Source organism: Sinocyclocheilus anshuiensis, unplaced genomic scaffold, assembly GCF_001515605.1.
Source record: "Sinocyclocheilus anshuiensis isolate Anshui unplaced genomic scaffold, SAMN03320099.WGS_v1.1 scaffold199, whole genome shotgun sequence".
NCBI classification, from domain to species: Eukaryota; Metazoa; Chordata; class Actinopteri; order Cypriniformes; family Cyprinidae; genus Sinocyclocheilus; species Sinocyclocheilus anshuiensis.
The window spans coordinates 449,344-470,237 of NW_015552582.1; the positions used below are offsets into that span (position 1 = coordinate 449,344).

General features: G+C 37.9%; 1 protein-coding gene across 1 annotated transcript in view; it reads left to right on the forward strand.

The window, feature by feature from the left end:
• The window catches only part of LOC107665395 (sec1 family domain-containing protein 2-like), a 123,233-nt gene that overhangs the window by 89,672 nt on the left and 12,667 nt on the right, over positions 1-20,894 (forward strand). The window contains exon 6 of the mRNA XM_016456269.1: positions 16,112-16,257. Within this exon, the coding sequence (XP_016311755.1) occupies positions 16,112-16,257 (146 nt within the window). The remainder of the gene's footprint in view (positions 1-16,111; positions 16,258-20,894) is intronic.

Here is a 20,894-nt window from a genome sequence, read left to right on the forward strand (position 1 = left end):
TGCTCTGACACAAGCCACCGATATGTCTTTGACGATTTTGTGTATTTTAAAAAACAACTTTGTGTAAAAAGGATGATCAGTGCAGTTTGAATTGATGGCCACTATTTGGCACCGTTCTGAGTAGCTTGTTTTCCTTTTATGGTCGTTTGTTCCTGTACTTTTTAGTTTGATTACTTATTTTCATCTGTGTTTGTTTCATTGTTTGGTTTGTTTACATTCCCTTGCCTTGTGTTTCTGGGTCATGAGAGATATTTGAGTGTGTGTGTCGTGTTCAGAAGTGAACTGCCTTGATTTATTGTTTTGTTACTCCCTTTTGCCTTTCTCCATGAATTTTGAGTCCTGTTTCTCAAATATTGCCATTAATACATTTGACCAACATGTGGTGAAAACCAGAGATTTTATTCTAAGACAGCAAAAGTTTATGAACAAAGCCTCACAAGTTTATAAAAAGATTTGCAAACGTATTATGAGTCATCCTGAAGTCACTGTTTACTTTTTTTATTTTATTTTTATTTATTTTTTTTATTTGCTGTTATATTTTTTTAAATGTTTGTAAAAAAAAAAATTTTTTTAAATGTGCATATAGGGCTACAGTTGTCAAGACAGAGACAAATCCCAGTTACCATAGTTACCCACTGATTTGCTATGGGGGGAAATGAGAAAAGGCAGAGATGAGTACTTTTTGAGTCATAGATACTAGAAATGTGAATGTGCATACAAAAATGTTAGATCAAATGGTGTCCTGATTAGGCTAACAAGCAATTTTGTATTAAACAATGTTAGTGATTTATTAATAATGTATGTGTTCCCATGCACTGCAGCATGAATAAACACTAAGGTTACTTTGGTATTTTGTTTTATTGTTTGGAGACTTCGTAAATTAGCTGTATTGAGGGTCTATGTGTTTCTTATTCAGTATTTTCTCCAATAGGGGGCAATAGAGTTACAGGACATTATAAAATCTCAAGCTATTGTACTACATTAGGAAGAACAGTTCAAATAGTGTTCAAATTCTTCACATAGTGTTTCTTTTTTAAAAGTGGTCAATCTGACAAAACCGTAATGTTCTTGAGTTTGTGATATAAGTACACTAAAATCCTCATTCAAGCCCTAAACCTTGAGCATGTTTGCCACTGTTTCATAGCCATAATAGGATCTTAGTTTCAGAGGGGAATATTATTGTTCCAAACTGTGACTGGCCTTTCCTTGTATTTAAACCTCAGATACAGGTCACCAGCTGAAAGGGGTTTCATTAGGCCTCTTTAATCAAGAAAGTGTTTGTGCATGGCCCTGATTAATATTTATTTTCATATACTCATGGGACTAGATATGTATGTAGATAATATCCACTTACATGTTAAGTCACACAGATGGTTAGGTAACTAAGCAGCTGTTGGAAAGATACATATTAATGTACATGGAATGGGCTACAGTGGGTCCTATCTTTGTTAATGTAACATAATTATCTCATACATATGCCCACACACTCACTTTATTTAAACACACATGCTCACTCTATTTACATGACTGTTAAATGAATGGATTTACCCTGAGTATTGCAACACCTTTCTTGAATCATAATTTCTACTGAATTTGCTTGTGTATTTATTGCTCTTCTACACGCTCGCAAACACTTCATTGTGATTCTGTGAAAGTGTCACTGACCTGCAGGCCCATTAAGATTATAAAATGACGTTATTAAACTGCAGCTCCTCTGGCTAGCTGTAGTCCATAGTAGAAACTCTCATAGTTGAGGAATTAACTTTTTCTGTCTGTGTTTAAAGACAGTTATAAGCATTTTAAACATACCACAGTGACATGGTGCTGTGGTCTGTCGTATGGTAGATGGGAATGTGTGTCCAGGTTACGTCAGAAACTTGCCTGATATCGTCCAGTGTTTGTGTAGAACAGTGTATATTACTGCACTCACGTTCTTAAAGAAACTGTCATCATTTTGATTCACGCATTCAGGTTGCTAAACCTGCATGACTTTCTGTCTTCTAGAGCAGAGAAGACCTAAGGAAAGACATAATGACAACACACCATTTTACCGTTTCTACAGTTTAAAGTAAAAACAACAGAGCTGTACACACCACAAGTACTTAAGGTAATTTATGGTAATGATCTTTCAGCACTATGTCCTCTAATACGAGCCTCATTCAAGGGTTTTTGCTCCATGCTTCTCTCCCACTAAAGACGTAGAAACACAGTGAGCAACAAAATAGATAGAAATAAATAGATATTTTTGCTTAAACACTGCAGAAAACAAGAATTCAGACAACAGTGAGAGATACAGTTTTTTTTTTATCTGTCATATATACAGTATATGACTCCAACTGTTCAAACCAGGGTTGTGACAAGATCTACATTTAGCATTATTAATCAGCATGTTAAGAGCATTTCATAAATAACAATGATATAATTGGTAAAATTATTTGTAGATGGCAAAGAAAGACAGCTAAATCTTTGAAATTACTAGTTAACTTTATTTTCTGCTCATGATAACAGCCTTATGATTATCATGTACATTGTTTGTTTATTTTTAGCCTACTTATTTTAAGCAAAATATAAAAATGACTTCAGACTTAAAGAGGAAAACCCTGAACCCCCATACAGTATATTTTCTGTCACATGGCCTTCTGCCATACATAAGTATCTAAGAGTAAATAATTGCCTGATAAAACATCTGATCTTACCTTTTAGTATTTATATTCAGTTGGGCTCAACTGATGAAATGTGTTAATTTTTTTGTAGAAAAATGCTCAACTGCTTTGGCTATCGCATCCTATTATGTCCATCGTTGACTATTCCAAAAAAAATATTGTCCAGACCTCCGATGTGAAGGAAAAGAAGTGAAGGACTTTAATTGAATACCCCTGTTCTAAAGAATACAAAAGGAAAAATCTATAAGTATTGTATTGGCCACTCTAGGAGTTGCAGTGAACAGGGACTTAAAGCTTCAAAAAGGATTGAAAAGCACCATAAAAGTATCATAAAAGTTGTTCATATGACAGGTACAATATAATCCAAATGTTCTGAAGTCTTGCAAAGAAAAAAAATCATCATTCAATCAGATCTTTGATTCAGAGAGTTGATCACGAGAGCTGGATCAGGCCAGTTCGTAAACAAATCATTCAGACCAGTTTTGTGAATGTGACTCAAATTAAAAAGTTCTGAATAATAATAAAAAACAAACAGTTTGTTTACAAGTCGTACATCGCTACTTCTCTAATGAATTCTGATGAACAAATCAAATGTTGGTCTTCTTTTCCCCACATAGCTATCATATGAATTCATAAAACTTGGAATATAGCACACAGGTCATATTGACCACATTTATGATGCTTTTACACCTTGTGGCGTTATCAACAAAAAGCACAATTTTACCTCAAGTATACGTGTGTGGGCTTTAACTCAAGTACACTGAATATCTAGCTACAGTACATGTGTGCAGTGGAACACCGGCTTTTGCATTAAGTAAACTTTCCATCTACCAATCCATCATTACCCAACAACAAATGGCTTGTACCTACAGTAAATGTCTACACGTGTGCAGTGGAATTGACACCAAACACTCTGCAGCATTCACCTGAAGTGCACGATACATTTCCAGCTTCACTTGCTTTGTGGCATCATCATGTGTCTTTTTTCTCAAGTGCACTAAACATTTAGGTACACGTGCACAGTGGCATCGTTACCAAGCTTTTACCTTGAGTGCACTAAATGTCAAACCTCCCATGCCATTTGGAGCAAGCTTTTTCTCAAGTGCAATAAATGTCTTGCTCTGCACAGAATGTGGAATCAACAGTAAACAATCCACAGCTTTTTCATCAAGTGCTTTTACACGTCTAGGAACATTGGTGCAGTGGAATAAAGACCAGATAATGTGCTGCATTTACCTCAAGTTCACTACATGTCCAGCCACATAATTGCACTGTGGCTCCATCACCAATCTGTAGCTTTTCCATCAAGCATGCTAAATGTCTAGCTACATATGCACACTAAGTTAACATGTGCAGTTATAATGGAGCTACAGTCTTCATCTGCCTGTCTAAAATGTTTACTTGTGAAATAAAGACCAAATTCGTTTTTTTTTTCTAATTCTAATTCTTCTATTATTCGGAATTGCTGCTGTACATCTCTGAGCACATATACTGACATACTATTGTTGAACAATCCTGTGGTGAATTCACCGCTCTGACTCACAGAAAGCTGCTTGGTTTGAAATGAAATCTGTGTAAGCAGTGCTTCATGCATCGCTAATTTCCAGCTCCACAGGTCTTGTGCAGAATTATATTTCTCATATAAACTTTAGTTTCTAATCATTAGCGATTCTTGCCCTTTCACCGATGCAGAATAATCACAGAGAAAGATTAATTTATTCTGGAGAGTACCATGACCCACTTTATCTAACAATGAAAATCATGCCATTCCTGAAAAATATGACATTTGTATTCCTGATGCATTGTTCCGTTTTGATGATAATTAAAGCTGTAGAACTACCTGTTTTCTAAGAGATTTCTTTTGTGTCTTGATGAGCATTGACAGTCATTGATCAGTCCTGTGAAGTCTGTTTTATTGTAGATCTTAAAGGAGGAAGCTAAATTAAAACGCAGTTTATATTCTTAATTTATTAACTTTGATAATTTTATTTAATATTTTTAAAAATTAAACGTAATATTTCCATATATTAGTGACAGTTAATCCAGACAACCTTTTTGAAATTCAGATCTTCAGTGTAACCCAGTTGTTTATGCACCTGTTGTAGAGTTCTTTTCGTATTTATCTATATAGTATTTATTATGTTGATTTAGTGTTTGTTTAAATTGTTTTCAGTTTCATTTTATCAATTCATGCATTTCCTGGAATCAAATCCATGACCTCTGTGTTATTCAGGCTAGTGTTTTGAACACAGCCACATAAATATGGTTTGTGCATCCTTTACTAATGTCATTGCCACTGTGTAATTCTCTGAGAGATATTGAACACATGCACAGCCACCTGCTTGTAAAGGACTGATGGCACATGCTGAGCATCTTTATTTGATGAGAACAGTGAGATGGATTGCTTTACGGCTCATGCCTTCTGATTTAGTCATATGCAGGGTAAAGGGGCAGAAATGGAAAGTTGGTTTGTGAGTAAGTGTGTATGCGTGTGTGTGCACTGGTAGTAACTCCATAGCGTGAGCTGCCATAATTGAGGCTTAGTGCTAAAAATACTGTATACCGCCTTCAATCTATACCTCCTATCAAATGTGATCACCTTGAAATAATACAACTGCTGAAATCATATATTCACATCGCACGCAACTCTAGAGAAAGCAAACCATCTGAAGCCTGTGGAGAACTGGCAGCCAAAGCAATCTAGCAGCATGTTGGAACCAATTAGACTGGTTGTTTGGTGTGTGTTTATATTTTCAAGACCGAGAGATTGTGTATTATCAGGGGCCAAGAACTGAATGTGCGTAGGCATCCGTTGTGTTAGTTTTCTTGTTTTTGGGAGTCTAGGCAGTCCGTGGGACCATATGGTCAGGCTTTACGAGTGTGCAGAGGATCTGAACATCAATCTGACCATCTTTAGTATCTCCCACTGGAACCCTCTAGTGCCATCATAAACTTAAATTTGACTTTTTGTCAGCATGTAACATCTGGCCTCGAAACATATTTATGATTTCTAATTATTTGGCTCATGCCAAACTCAACAAAATCAATTTCAACACAGTTTGGCTTTGCAATAATTAAATATGTTAAATAGCACAAATATCCTTTATGTGTTTAATCCCATTTTATTAACCAGTGTCTTTGCTGCTGACCTTATAGGATCCAATTCAAGCATACTAATAGCAAAAATTACTTTAGAAAAACATAACATTTGTTTATTTTATTTTATTTTATTTATTGCTGAAGAGTGTTAAACTTTCTTCTCCTGTGTCCTATTCTTCATGCAATCCAGAATTGGCAGCACAGCTGAAAGGTTTGTTTGAGCTGCGCCCCCTACTGTACAGACGTGAATTTACATTTTCTTCAGCCTGAGGCTTATTCAAATAACTTTTGGTGTGAAATGGCTTTTTTTATATTTGCTAAAAATATAACTTTTTGTATTAAAAAAAAAAACAAGCCCAGCCCAGATTAGATATAGTAACATAACACATTACTTTCCATAAAAAGTAACGAAGTAACGCAATTAGTTACTTTTTTAGGGAGGAGCACAATATTGTAATGCATTACATTTAAAAGTAACTTTCCCCAACACTGATTGTCATGTAGGTTTTTTTTAATGATTGGCCCCTATTTCTGAAAGTATGTCAGCAGTTTGATATAAAGAAATAAAAATAAATGCTACAAAAAATTATATTTAGACTTTTAAATCATTTGGTCTAAAGAGTCTCTTTTGATGGAGTCCAGTGATACCATTTTTGTCTGTCTGCAGTTTTAAATTTGGACATAAATTACTGTATCTCACTGACATTTTAGCTTGTTGAAACAAAAGTAGGTAACCATCACTGACATTTAGTGGCCAAAACCTACTACAAAATACAAAATCTGCAGTATGCTAGTCTGCCATTTTTAATATAATTGAATTTTTTAATTCATTCTTCAGTTTTAATCTGATCTTCCCCAAATTTTAGTCAGATAATCTTGAGATCCGGCTGGCAAAAATAAGTTTTTCCTATTCAAAACCATTTTCCTGTAACGTGCCAAGAAAACTGACTCTGAAAATGGCAGTCATGCCAATCAAGAAAAGTTTTATCTTGTCAACACTTTGGTTCTCACCAGATTTGGCTCAGATTTTTTCAAGACTTGCCTGACAGAAACTCCATGTCTCTCAAGTGCATACCTTGTTCTGCTTGAAAAGAGGTATGTATGTCTGTTTGGCCACACACCAAAGCTCTATTTTGTACCTCTTGATGATGCCTTATGGAGAGTACAATGTAGGTCAAGCTTAGGGCCTATAGTGCTTTTCGCAGTTGGCCCGTGTAATTGCTTGCAGCTTTATTATTATGATGGGCTTGTGCTTTATGAACTTCTGATATTCACGGGCACTAGGATGTTTCTGGGTTCAGTCTTCATAAAAATAAATAAATAAATAATTAAGTTCAGACTTATTCAGGCATCTGTGTGTATTTTTCTTATGTAAGTGGAATGAAACACTCGTCCTACATCTTGAGCCAAATTCAGAACAGTAAGTTCCATAGTATATACTTAATGTGCGTAAGTGTGTATTTAAGCTCTATTTTCTATGCAGTGTCTATGTATATGGTACATAAGCATACAGGCAGGTTTTTGTGATCATGTATGTGTGGATACCTGAAGTGTATAATTGCCTTGGTGTGTTGTTTAGCACTTAAGGAGGCACTATTAATTGGACGGCCTCTCTGCGTACTAGTTCACATACAAGTAGACGTGGGCTAATATAAGCAATGCTTTTTATTTAGCTCTTTTTCCATGTTTTTAATCAGTTTAAAACTTCAGATGTGGGATTTGAACAAAAAAAAAGCTAAAAATGTACAAACTCATACATGCTCAGACTCTTTGATCTTTATTACTCCAAATGAAACTTCCTTTCTACATGACTTGGTATGTTACACACACATAAACTACAGTGGTAGGTCACTTACTGTAACTCTTGCTCTTCTTCCGCTTTGTTTTTTGTTCTCTCTCCCTCGCTTATTTTCTCTCTTTCTCTCTCATCCAGCCATGATTTAAAAGGATTATTATGAGTCTCGCGTCAGGGCCAAGCGGTTATGGTTTAAAGGATTAAAGTAGCACAAGTAAAAAGGGTTGAAGTGTTCCTGCCGGAATTCTCCTCTTTCCTTGATAACAGTTTAGCTTCAGAGATCAACATCAATTTCCTGCCTTTATCCTTTGTTCTGGATCTCGAGACCTTTCAGATGTATGCAAAGGTGATTTTACGTCTTGACCTGGTCCTGAACTTTGTTATTTTAACATTAATAATAAAAATAAATGTTTCTTGAGCACCAAATCAGCATAGTATCATGTGAACTTGAAGACTGGATTAATGGCTGCTTTCTGTGCATACCGGCCTAAAACGTCCGCTTTAGATACTGTCAATACATTCATATTGTGCATTTCAATGCATATACAGACATACAAAATTGTTTCATAGTCTTGATCTCAACTGGTGTTGTGGCCTTGAAAGACCTGGCTTCTTTGCTAGAGTTTTGATCTCACTTACAGTCTTGAGCTGTATGGTATGTACAGATAAGGTCAGTCGAGTTGGAACCATGGGTGCCAAGCAGGCTGGGATTCATTTTCCATTTAGCCATTCGGGTGATTGAACAGATGGTGGTGCAGCCACAGCCTCCTGGAGCTGAACCCATTGACGACATTACAGATAATTGTGGACCAAGAGAGGATGTCAGGAATGTTAATCTTTCCCAGGCTTAATAGCCCAGTTTTATACAACTATCACTGAGTTCTTCCTCACCTCAGTCGTACATGTATGTATGTAGATCACCAAATGCAGTTTGAGTCTTTCAGTGGAAAATAATATGTGACTGCTAGTTGCCCAATCAGATCCAGTCGAGGTTCAGGAAGCAGTTAGGTGAAATTGTTAATGAAACCACACCTTCTGGTAATCACACTTCTCCAGCACTGCCTTCCAATAAGCAATTCAGAGCCGTCGTAGAAAAATAGCCAGGTAAAAAAATGTTTTTCTTTTCCCATTGTACAAAAGCATAAACACACTGTTGAATTTTGGAATGCAGGTATTTAACACTTTATACACACACACACATATACATGTTGTTTATTAAAATTGCTGGTGTGAATATCAGCATGGCACTCGGCCTACTTGTTAGATTCACTCCAGCCAATGTGTAATATGCCAAAACATTCCATACATTACACAATTTCAACAATATTTACTCTATTTTACATTTCCATTACTTTCATATTACCTCATATCCTGCATGTTAATGAGTTTAATGATATATTTTATGTTTATTGTGACTTTGGGACTCGCCAGGTCATATTACTCAGTTACTTGGTCAATAAACTATTTTTTGATCCTAATTTTCCCAGTCTACTCTCAGTCTTCAAGGCTTGAGATTTGGTCCTGCTACCCCACTTACAGAATTCCTCCAGGGAGAAACTATGGAAAACCTCCCTAAAACAGGACCCTTGGTGCTGGTGAAGTGTAAAGTATGGAATGTTGGAATATTGTTTGCCGCTTCTGGAATGCCGAATGTGAGCCAGCACTGCTGTCGATTATTTGAAGGTGTTGAAGACTCCTCAAACTGCTGACAGAGCTGGTTGAATAATGTAAGGTTGCTGCCAACCTGATGGAATGCCGATGGCATTATTTTTGGCATCTCTCAAACTATAATGATTTTTGGAGTGTTTTCTAAGGACATGATGCAGGAGGGTCTCTTCAGATCTCAGAAGAGCGCTTAGTGATTCGTGTGATGAGGAAGTTTTTGCAGTTTTCAAAAGGTCAAGATCACGTTTACAAAACCCTCAGTTTTGTCTTTTTCTCTCTTTCTCCCTCACATAGTTTCTGCAACAATTTCTTCTTTCTTAAACACACGAGTGTGTATCTTAATAGCGTTACTGAGTTATATAATGTTCTGTTAGAGATTAGCTGCAAGGATCCTGTGCTGAGAGATTGGACGTAAGATTCAGCATCAGTCTGTTGTTACAATGGGAATGTGTGGCATTTTTCTGTCATTTAAACAATTGCCTGAGCCAAATTAGTATTGTGTTTTCTGCTGGAACTTGATAAGGGCATCAGCAGCCAGAATTTTTCAGAATTTTTGCTGAAAAATAAATACGACCTCACGTTGTGTCAATCACGTTTACACACTGCCTCCGAAACTTTCGTCCGTCATAAAAAAAATTCGGACCAGGTTCGATTTTCTGCATTTTCGCATCCGTAGCAAGCATTTTGATAGGAAAGGATGACGAATACGAAAAAAATGGAAAACCGCATATGAAAAATTCGAACTTAGTTTGCAAGGACCTTCATGTTTCAGCAGAATCTTCAGCGCAACATCAAAATAAATGTATCTGAGTTAGTGTGAGTTTGCAGTCTGCTTTGAATTTGATGCAATAAAAAGACTAGGGGCTATGAAATAATGACAAGAAACTTAATTTTATTGAGTTGTCATTGCAATAAACAATCTAGTTTAAATCAAAAACAATGTATGTTTTAGTGAATTAAAAACATACAGTGTGAGCAGTGTAGTCTGATTCTTGATCAAATTACTTACATGAGCTGGTTCATTTAGTAGATCAGAAACATAGTTTGTGACTAGTGTAGCCTGATTCCCGAACACATGATTCTTATTAACCGGCTCTTTCAGTGAATCAAAAACACTCAGTTCTTGGAAAAATGTAGTCTGATTTTTTAACGAATGACTCTTATGAACCGATTCTTTTAATGAATTGTTCAAAAAGACAAGTTACCAGTTTGAATTAGTCTGACGAATACTTCACCAAACTGAATCCGTGACTCTCTTACTGAGCTGTAAGTTATCATTATTTTCAGTGATGTCAAATTGAATCGTGTCAGTATCATTATATTAAATTGTCAAACTTTTTTTATATTGTGGAATAATATGGAATAATTTTGGAATAATGACAGAATATATTATAAAATACTTCTCAAAGAGTATCCACCTCAGCATACTTGTCATTCAGTCTCTGAGCTGACCATTGCATTCTTACGCTCTCTTTCACTTTCTTACAGTGCTGTGTTTGAATGCCTCTGGAATATGCAACAGCATTCTCAGGTCTGAGCCAGAATTCCGTTGCGGATTAACATTATACAGAGATGTTCTTCTTTTGTTCCCAGGCCAAGAAGACAGCGCTTTGATTCACAAACTCATATACATAACGCATGAATGCACACACAAATATCCTGCTCTTCATCACCTTTTTAGTCCTATTACTAAATCAAGCATTGCTATTAATAATACCAGAGACTGAAGCTTAAAACTGAGAGGCTTGAGACTGAAGCTGGTGTGATTATATGTGAGGAGGGAAGGAAGACAGGGATGGAGAAAAGAAGGAAGTTTATTAAGGTGTCTACATTCCTTTGAGGATGGAACCATTTTCAGTTGTTAGGGAGATGGCTCTGTTTAGTCCAGTTTAGTAGACTTCATTGCATTCAGGAGATTATGTTATGTTATTGTCTGTGGGGGAAATTAAGTAAAGGAATGTTCTTTTGTTCTGTCAGACTCTTTCCACCTGCATTGATCACAGGGTATATGATTCACCATTGTGCTATTTGAATAGACAGCAAGGAACAAGCAGGTACATGTAATCAGTGAAATAAATCAGTCTTACTAAAGCAAGTAAAGAAAAAAAGAATTAAAAGTATTTTTAAAAGGTAAAAAAAAAGCTACAGTCTTCAAAGAGACAAAAAAATCTAATGCTAATGCTGTATTTATATTAATGGATTTTTATATTTTAATTTTAATTTTTCTATGTGCCTTTGTCATTTTATTAGTTTTTGCTTTTTAAAAATATTTCTGTTTAGCTTTAATTAATTAAATTTATATTTGTGTTGTCCCTCAGCTGATGCATTCTAGCATGTTGATATAAAGTTAGCTGATAAGGAGGTCATCTTTCCGTTCTCCAGAATGATTTTTGTTTGTGTGGAAAGTCTTGGAAGCCATTTTTGGAAATGGTGATGTGTTGTTGTTTATTTATTTTTTATTTTATTTTTTTATTTTTTTGGTGTGTTTTAGAAGGTTGTTCACAGAATCCTTCATTGTTTGGTTTCCAGGAATTTGTATGTGCCATTTTCCAAGGCTGGACTACAGTCACAAGGTTGTATTTGGTCACAAATAACAGACACTTTCCAGTTTCCACATCATTAAGGACTGATAGTGTTTTGCTGCATGTGCGTTTGTGCGTGCTGTCGTTCAAAAGCAAAATGCAGTTACTACACATTGCGCCAAAATTGAGTCGCAATGTAATGGAAGAAGAAACTGATAATTTCTTATTGGTATTGTGGTATTGTGACTTTCATCTTAGTGAAACAGATTATCGAAATCAGAAATAAAATTTTGAAGGCATTTTTCACAGTTACAGTGCTATTTTTGTAAAGCAGCATGGGTGCTACAAACAATTTTATATGTTCTTTTATTCAGTGATGTTACCCCCTTTAACAGCAAACTCCATTAAGCACATCTTGATGTGCAATTTTTCAGTAGAGTGAGTAGGTGACTACTTCCTCACCTCTGTCTCATTAGATCTCATACAAGGCCACATTTCACACACATATTCATTTAACAGACTGTGCTTGTTTCAGTCACACATGCACCTTTTGTTCTCTGCTGTGTCACTATCTTTCTAATCAACTGTCCTCTTTCTGGGGATCATGTGACCTGCTGTTTGGTCAAAGCAGGCAGACATGCAAAAGAAGATCTAGGGTGTTTGTTTGAGTGTTTATGATGTTAATCTTCTGTTCGCTATAAATCAGTATACAAACAGTGGAGGCAGTTACGCACACATAGTCTCGCCTGTATTTCAAAGGAAAGGGCTTGCGTGAGAGGAGAATGTGGGGGATATGCACACGTGTATGTGTGTGACTCCCGTCTGTTCTCACACCAGCACCTGGCTGGCTCTCAGGATTTGGTGTTATGATCACCATTACCATTTAAACTGCAGCCAACACCCCACTGCACCACCGTTTCTTTTGGCACACGTTCAAACGACCGTCTGTGGCTACATAAAAACACACAAACACATTGTACATGAACTGTCTGCTGCAAATATCTTGCAGTTTCTTAGTCAGGGACAACTGTTGATGGAAGGATATGATTGTGTGGAGATATATATGATTTATACCCTATATTTGTGATTATAAGTTATTGTTTTTGTTTTTTTAGCTTCATTTTAGCGAGTCGGGTATGCTGATAAAAGACGATTTCCACCTCAGAGTAAAGAAAAAATAATAATAGTGACTTCATTTCTCATACTTTTGACTTTATCGTAATTGCATATTTGAATCTATTAGTAGTAATTGCGATTGTACATCTCACAGTGTATCTTTATATCTCCTGATATGACTTTATTTTTTATTTTTTTGCATTTTTATTTTTTCTCTGAAACAGAAATGGGTTTCCATGGGATGGTTTGTTTCAGTAAATTGACTGAAAGTTACAAATGATCTTTTCAATACAGCTTTTCCTCCCAAAACAGTTTTCACTGTAGTTGCTGGCTGTGTGTAGCACCTACTCCTCTGCTCTATTCATTTACTTTTTTTTTGCACTTTTTTCTTTAACAATATCCTTGATCATAGCAGTTTGAGAATGGCTTGTTTTGTGAACATCAGTCTTAACAAAGAGACACTTATGGAATGATAAAGCAGTTATTTTGGACTTGAAAATACAAATTGTGCAAAGTGGTGTATCTCATTGCACATGTGAAGAGGACATTTACATAGTGGTCTTTAAGGCACAGCAGCAAAAAATAAATAAATAAAATGGCATATGAAATTTTGAAGCTCAGAAAAAGGGTGGAAAATTGTCATAAAAACTAATTTAGGACTAGTTTTTGCCAGATTAGGGGAAAATGTAACTATGAAGTGCTGTATGAAATTAATTACCCCTTTGACAGATTCTCTTACGTTTTATGAAATGGTTTATAGCTGCACAATCTTAAAAGTTAACTCTCACTAAAGCACACTTATTTTAGTTTCTAGTTGTTTTACCTCCCTAGATACCGTGATTTTCTTCAGGCATGTTATATTTACCATGCCTTTCCATCTTCCGGAAAAACAAACATTCACATCCGAATCTACCTGCATCCCTCTATCCTTATCTCCCACCGAGCTGTCAGGAACGACAGAGCAAGAGAAAAGAGCAGAGACAGAAGAGGCTAAATAGTACGCATTTGGCAAAACAAGCAACTCAAAACAAACAGCCAGAATACTAAATATGAAACCAGTTATATTTGGGCTGACATTAAATACGGTCATAACAAACAGATAGAAGAGAGGCTGAGTCATACACTCACTCCCTTTTATTTGTGATATGTTTTGATATCAAGCTTTAAATCAGAATTTCTGGAACCATCTAGAAAAAAAAAACACTTGTTGCAGTCAGAGGGACCCAAGAAAGACATCGTTGGGCAGTTTAAACAGCGGCCCCTCAGCCAGAATTAACTTGCTTATCCTTATAAATATTTATACCGAATTCAGATTATAGCTTTTCACAAACACACACATACTGTTTGTGTTGGGTTTCCCCCAATACGTTTTTTTGTGGAGTGAGTTATATGACTGCAAACACACACACACACACTGCAGGAACAAAGGGTTCACAGAGCAATATTTTACTTAGGAAGAGCATCCATCCATCCTAACAAAGTCTTTATGTCCTATATGTCTTGCTGCAGTGAACACAGAGTGACACGTTTACAGTAAACATCTCAAGTGAGTGTATGCAAACCAGACTGTGATGCCTACAGCCACAGAAGCTTAAACTGATAGTTAGTACTAGTCTCAGAAAGCATTGCATAACCGCTATGCATGCATTTATAAAAACAGAAATGTTAATGATGGGACCATGCAGAGCTCAAGTCATAATTATAAGTGAGCTGCTTGTAAAAGATTGAGTGAATGTCAAAAGGACTTTGGGGCTGAAATGTATACTCCTCACCTCATTTTTGCAATGAGTTGTCTTGATTTTTCATTCTCAGGTCCTGGCATCTAAAGTAATTGCTGTTTTGCACTTATCTCGAGACTTGTTGATGTAGTTTGTTCTAGTGAGCCTGTTCCTTTTATAGATGACTGTGCGCAAATCGTGTTGAATATGTTTAATTTTCTGTAATTTATATTGTTTGTAATTTCCATATTAGTAAATTCAGTATTAGCATGGGTAGATATCCATCTCTTGTCTTATTCTACCATCAAAATGCGCCTGAGCTGATGCATCTGAACATAAAGTCTTTTTCATGACTTCAAGTCTTAAGTAAGTGTACTGCTCTTCTTTAGCCATGCATCTGCGGGTTTGGCAGGTCCAAAGGGGTTTAACTGGCAGAGTTGAATGTCTTATTTCTCAGGTGTGAGATTGTTTAGATCTGGTTAGATCTGAAGGATGGGTGCCTCTCTCATTACCCAGCCCTTGCATTCCACAGCTGGCGCAGGATGGTGTGCCAGCCTCACCCACCCATGTTGCTGTTCCGTCCTCCATTTGTCTTCTCTGAGTCTCTCTTCACTTTCAGCACCATTAGTGCTGCTGGAATGACAACAAAATTTGTTCTTGTCGAACACCTTTGTTCACGCTTTCTCCCCTAAATGTCTTTCTCTCACTCTCTTTCACAGTCTCTTGCTCTCTCATTCCCCAGCGTCTAAGTTTATTGAGTACACATTCAATTTTGATTAAATCTAAGCTATTGCCTTCCAATGAAAAGAGCTTTGTCTACAGCTCAATCTAATATTGATCCCACAGTACATACATTTTATACAATATATTCTATTAGTGTATTTATTTACAATATAATTTATCACAATTTTGTTATATATAAAACTAAATATGTAAACTACCATTCAAAAGTTTGAGGTTGGTAAGATGTTTTTTGTTTTTGAAATACTTCTCATAAGACATAAATAAATAAATAAAAACAGTAATACTGTGAAATATTATTACAATTTAAAATAACTATTTTCTATTTTAATATATGTTCAAATGTAATTTATTCCTGTGATGGCAAAGCTGAACTTTCAGCAGCCATTACTCCAGTCTTCAGTTATTGAAAACATGTTGAAAATAGTTGTGCTGCCTAATATTTTGGTGGAAACTGAGATACATTTTATTCCGGTTTCTTTGATGAATAGAACATTCAAAAGAACAGCATTTATTTTAAAGAGAAATCTTTGTAACATTAGACATGTCCTTACTGTCAATAATCAATTTAATGTGTCTTTGTTTAAATAAAAGTATTTGTTTCTTCTTTTCTGACCCAAACATATATTTACTGAGTTTGATGCTGCCTTGGAACTCCAAAACAAGCGTTACCATTTGTAACATTGTGCAAACATGCATTTCTACATGTGAAGAAAGCCAGAAAGAGTGATTATTCCATGAACACTGATGTAATGTTTAGACACTCATCTGTTTCTGAATGTGTGTCTGTAGGAGTCTCAGGCCCTGAGGAGCTGACAGTGGAGCGTGCTCACTCTGCCCTGGAGAACGTGTTTGAGATGCTGAGGGGAGTCTGTCATGCCCGAGACCCCCTGAAGCACTTCAGCTCTGTGTACACTCCTAGTGATGGAGCACACCAGGTCAGTGACCCTTGAGTAACGTGTAGATAACATGCAATTTACGTTTCTCAAACACGCAATGCCACATATTAAAGTTTAGCTGGCCTCCCTAAAACATTTATGTTTTTAAAAAATTCAGCTAAACCAACTCTCTGATATCCTCCTTGTCCTCATCTTTGTTCAGTGTCTTAAATCTTAAAGTGCCCCTATTATGCCATTTTTAAGGTTGCTAATATTGTTTTATGAGTCTCCTAAAACAGGTTTATTTGATCAAAAATACAGTACGTAATATTGTGAAATATTGTTACAATTTAACAGCTGTTTTCTCTATAAAATAGTTTCAGCATCCATTACTCCAGTCTTCAGTGTCGCATGATCTTTCATAAATCCTTCTAAAATGCTGATTTGAAACATTTTCACATTTTGAAACATTATTATCAATGTTGAAAACAGTTGTGCTGCTTAATATTTTTGTGGAAACCATAATACATTTGATGAAATAGAAATCTTTTGTAACATAATAAATGTCTACTGTCATTTTTGATAGATTTAATGCATCCTTTCTGAATAAAAGTAAAAAACGAACTGACCCCAAACTTTTGAATAGTACTATATCTAATGTATCTCTAAAATGTATGGGCATCAGAATCTTCTTTTGTTGACCTCTATTTTACTGTTTGTGGACGGGCAAGCTGGCGACGTAGACCGTGGGCAGACATTATGCAAATGTGTTACTTCATGACGTAGAGCCGTAACAGAATAAGATTCGAATTCCTGACGACTCGTTTAGGCGATTGCAATATAAAGCTGCATTTATTTGATCAAAAATACAGTACGTAATATTGTGAAATATTGTTACAATTTAACAGCTGTTTTCTCTATAAAATAGTTTCAGCATCCATTACTCCAGTCTTCAGTGTCGCATGATCTTTCATAAATCCTTCTAAAATGCTGATTTGAAACATTTTCACATTTTGAAACATTATTATCAATGTTGAAAACAGTTGTGCTGCTTAATATTTTTGTGGAAACCATAATACATTTGTCGAGATTCTTTGATGAATTGAAAGTTCAAAAGAACAGCATTTATTTTAAAATATAGATCTTTAGTAACATTATAAATTTATTAACGGTCACTTTTGATCAATTTAATGAATCCTTGCTGAATTAAAGTATTTCTTTAAATAAAAATCTTACTGACCCTAGACTTTTGTTAATTATAGTGTCAATTAATAATAAAAAGATTTAAAAAAAAAAAAAGGTAATTTTTAAAAATAAAATATAAAGAAAAAAGATAGCTGTCTCAACTGCTCCTTTCATCTTTCTAGATCAAAAATAATTTGATGGAACATTTGCATGACAGTAAAGAAATGCTGAAAGAGAAGGAGCAGTCAGACATCATCTTTTAATGTGTTACTTTTCACTGGTGGTCAGATTTCTGTGTTCTGTGTAAAGAGCTAACGTTACGTACTTAAAAGAATAGGCTACATGTACTAAGACACAGAATTGGCAGTGATAAACTCACATGCACAAAGACTCACATCAACATTAAAACTCTGACATCTAGTCAGCAATATTTACACCAATACACGCGTACTTCTGTGTCTGACATTTTAGATGCTAAACAGATGAGTTGTGTCAGTGAGGTTTGGTACATAGCGAGACTTTGGCGAGTTTCACAGTCCAGGAATGTTCCTTACTAATGAACTCTGTCATCGTAACTTATTTGTGTGTGTGTGTTTGGTTTTTAATTTTCATAAATCTACCTGCTACCTAAATGCAAAAGCTCAGGCTCAAGTATTCGTATTCAGTTTCATCTTGTACTCATCTCCATGTGACAGCTAATCACTGATGTAGTCATTTTAGGTACAATTTAGGTCAACAACATGGAGATACACATATAAATGTACCCAAAATAAAGCATATTCCACAGAATTGTGCACATACATGTTTGGAATAGAATACAATTAATTATCTTTACTATTTATGCAGTATATAGTATGCATATTTTCTTTATGAATATTGTATTTACATACTGTAGTTGCCACAATAGGCTGGATTTGTATCCCACAAAGCATAGAAATAACTGATAACTGGACACAATGTGACAGTCATGTTTAGGGCATGTTACAATTATACAACTAGTGTGTAGTATATACTGCACAGTATGCAGTAAGCATTACACTAGCATCTCATCACAAACCCACATCCACAGAGATTTGCAGGTTCTACATGTTCTTCACTCTTGTATATTTATTTAGTAGACATTTTGGCATTTTCAGCTCTGTTTAACATATTTGCCATGTTTAAATCTGTTCTACTGAATTTGTTTCATAATCAATGCAGAAAATGCACAGAAAAACGTTGCTGTATGACTCAGATTCTCCCAAACATTCCAGAATTCTGTCTTGGTCAGAGCAGCAAGGATAGGTTTTTAAAAAACACTCACTGCTGGCCTTTCTCTCTAAACTACCCATAATCCACCTACTAGACACCGGTACACTCCAGGAAAACACATGAGTCACTCAAATCAATAATAAGCCTTTTTATATGCTTTTTTGTGTTTTCTTTTTTTAGCATACTAGTTTAGCGTACTGAGTTATTTTTCATCTAGCGCATTTAGAGGTTTATTTTAGAGGTATGATCTAACTGTGGCTGTTACTGATACTGTGACTGATACTAAGGCTATTTTATCTAAGCAATGCATTCATGTTATTTTTGGAGGCTCAGTGGACCACAGTTCCCTTTCGATACTTCACTCGTACTGCGTCTGCTTAAGACGCATATGGGAAAAAGCCTTTTTTCTCCTGAATTGAAGCCTTTTTTCATTCTCGCAGTGAAACTGTACGGCCATTGGTTCGTGCAGAGCTTAAAAAACGAACCAATGGCTCGGCAGCGGAGCTGCACGAGCCTATGGCGATGAAGCCCGCCAAAGCCCGCCAGAATGGGCGTGGCATCTGGCTATATAAGCGGGCGCTCGCCACAGGATTCTCAGATTTCTTCTCCTTCAGCGACGACTCTAAGTCTCAAGCTGATCTGAAGCTGCTCACCGTTTGACACGCCTTTGCAGCTGGAATCGGGACCTCTCAGCATGGCTGACCTGCTTCTCCGCCGCTCCAGCGACACAGCAGTTCCGGTCCGGTTCCCCTGCCGTCATCCGGCGACTCACAAAAGAGCTTCTAAAAGAGCATCGGTGTTGTTGCAAATGCCGCGCCGTTACTGCGGTTCGTGCGGGTCTCCCCTGCACGCCGATGACGGCCACACGGAGTGCGTTTTCTGCTTGGGGAAATCCCATGCGGAAGCTGCGCTCACGGGAGCTAATTGCTCTCATTGCCCAGGGACCTGTGAGGAAAAAACAGTGGGGCAAAGGGGTCGAGCGATCGGCTACGAGCGAGCTCACGCCGGCCCAGATCCCGCGTGCCTCGCTCTCGCGTGCCTCGCTCTCGCCGCAGAGAGAGTACTCCCCCGTCCTTTTCTCCCGGTCTGATCAGGGTCCCTCTGCTGGTGCGAGTAACCTTATCTCATTCGGGGGAAGTGGGGACGAGCTGCTCGATGACAGCATGTCATTAGCAGCGTCGGATGCAGAGGAGCCGTTGGGCTCGGAGAATGACCCCACCCCCTCGCCATCATCCGCGCCCAGCACCACCAAAGACGGACCGAGCTTCTCCGTATCCTCTCCAAAGCGGTTGAAGAGCTGGGTTTAGAGTGGTCCCCACCAGAGGAGCCCCCTCGCAGCAGTCTGGATGAATGGTTCCTGCCGGGGCGCCGCCAGGCCCCTCGTCAGCGTGCCTCTCTGTTTTTCCCGGAGGTCCACGACGAGCTCACCAGATCGTGGCGCGCTCCCTACTTCGCCCGCCTCCGCACTGCCTCTTCATCCGCCCTCACTTCCATCGACGGCGCTGAAGAAAAGGGGTACGATAAGCCACCTCCCCTAGATGAGTCAGTGGCCGCGCATCTCTGCCCGCCCACGGCCATCGGCTGGAGAGCGAAGGCCGCTCACCGTTTTTCCCGGAGGTCCACGACGAGCTCACCAGATCGTGGCGCGCTCCCTACTTCGCCCGCCTCCGCACTGCCTCTTCATCCGCCCTCACTTCCATCGACGGCGCTGAAGAAAAGGGGTATGATAAGCCACCTCCCCTGGATGAGTCAGTGGCCGTGCATCTCTGCCCACCCACGACCATCGGCTGGAGAGCGAAGGCCACTCACCCGTCTAAGCCGTGTAGGACCACTTCGGCTCTCGCTGGACGCGCCTACACCTCAGCTGGACAGGCGGATTCGGCGCTTCATTCTATGGCGGTCCTCCAGGTCTTCCAGGCCAAAATCCTCGCATCCTCTGAGTCTGGCCTGGACCCCGCTACCCTCAGGGATCCGAGGAGCGCGACTGACCTGGCTCTACGCGCCACCAAGACCACCGGCCAGGCGATTGGGAGATCGATGGCCAGCCTTGTGGTGCTCGAGCGCCATTTATGGTTGACGCTGATGGAGATGAAGGACGCGGATAAGATCCCCTTCCTTGATGCTCCTGTCTCCCCCAAGAGCCTTTTTGGCCCAGCGGTCGAAGGATTTGCTGAACGCTTCACGGAGGCACAGAAATCGTCCCAGGCTATGCGACATTTCCTGCCTAAGCGCTCCAGCTCCGCTGCTGCCTCAGCTCGCCC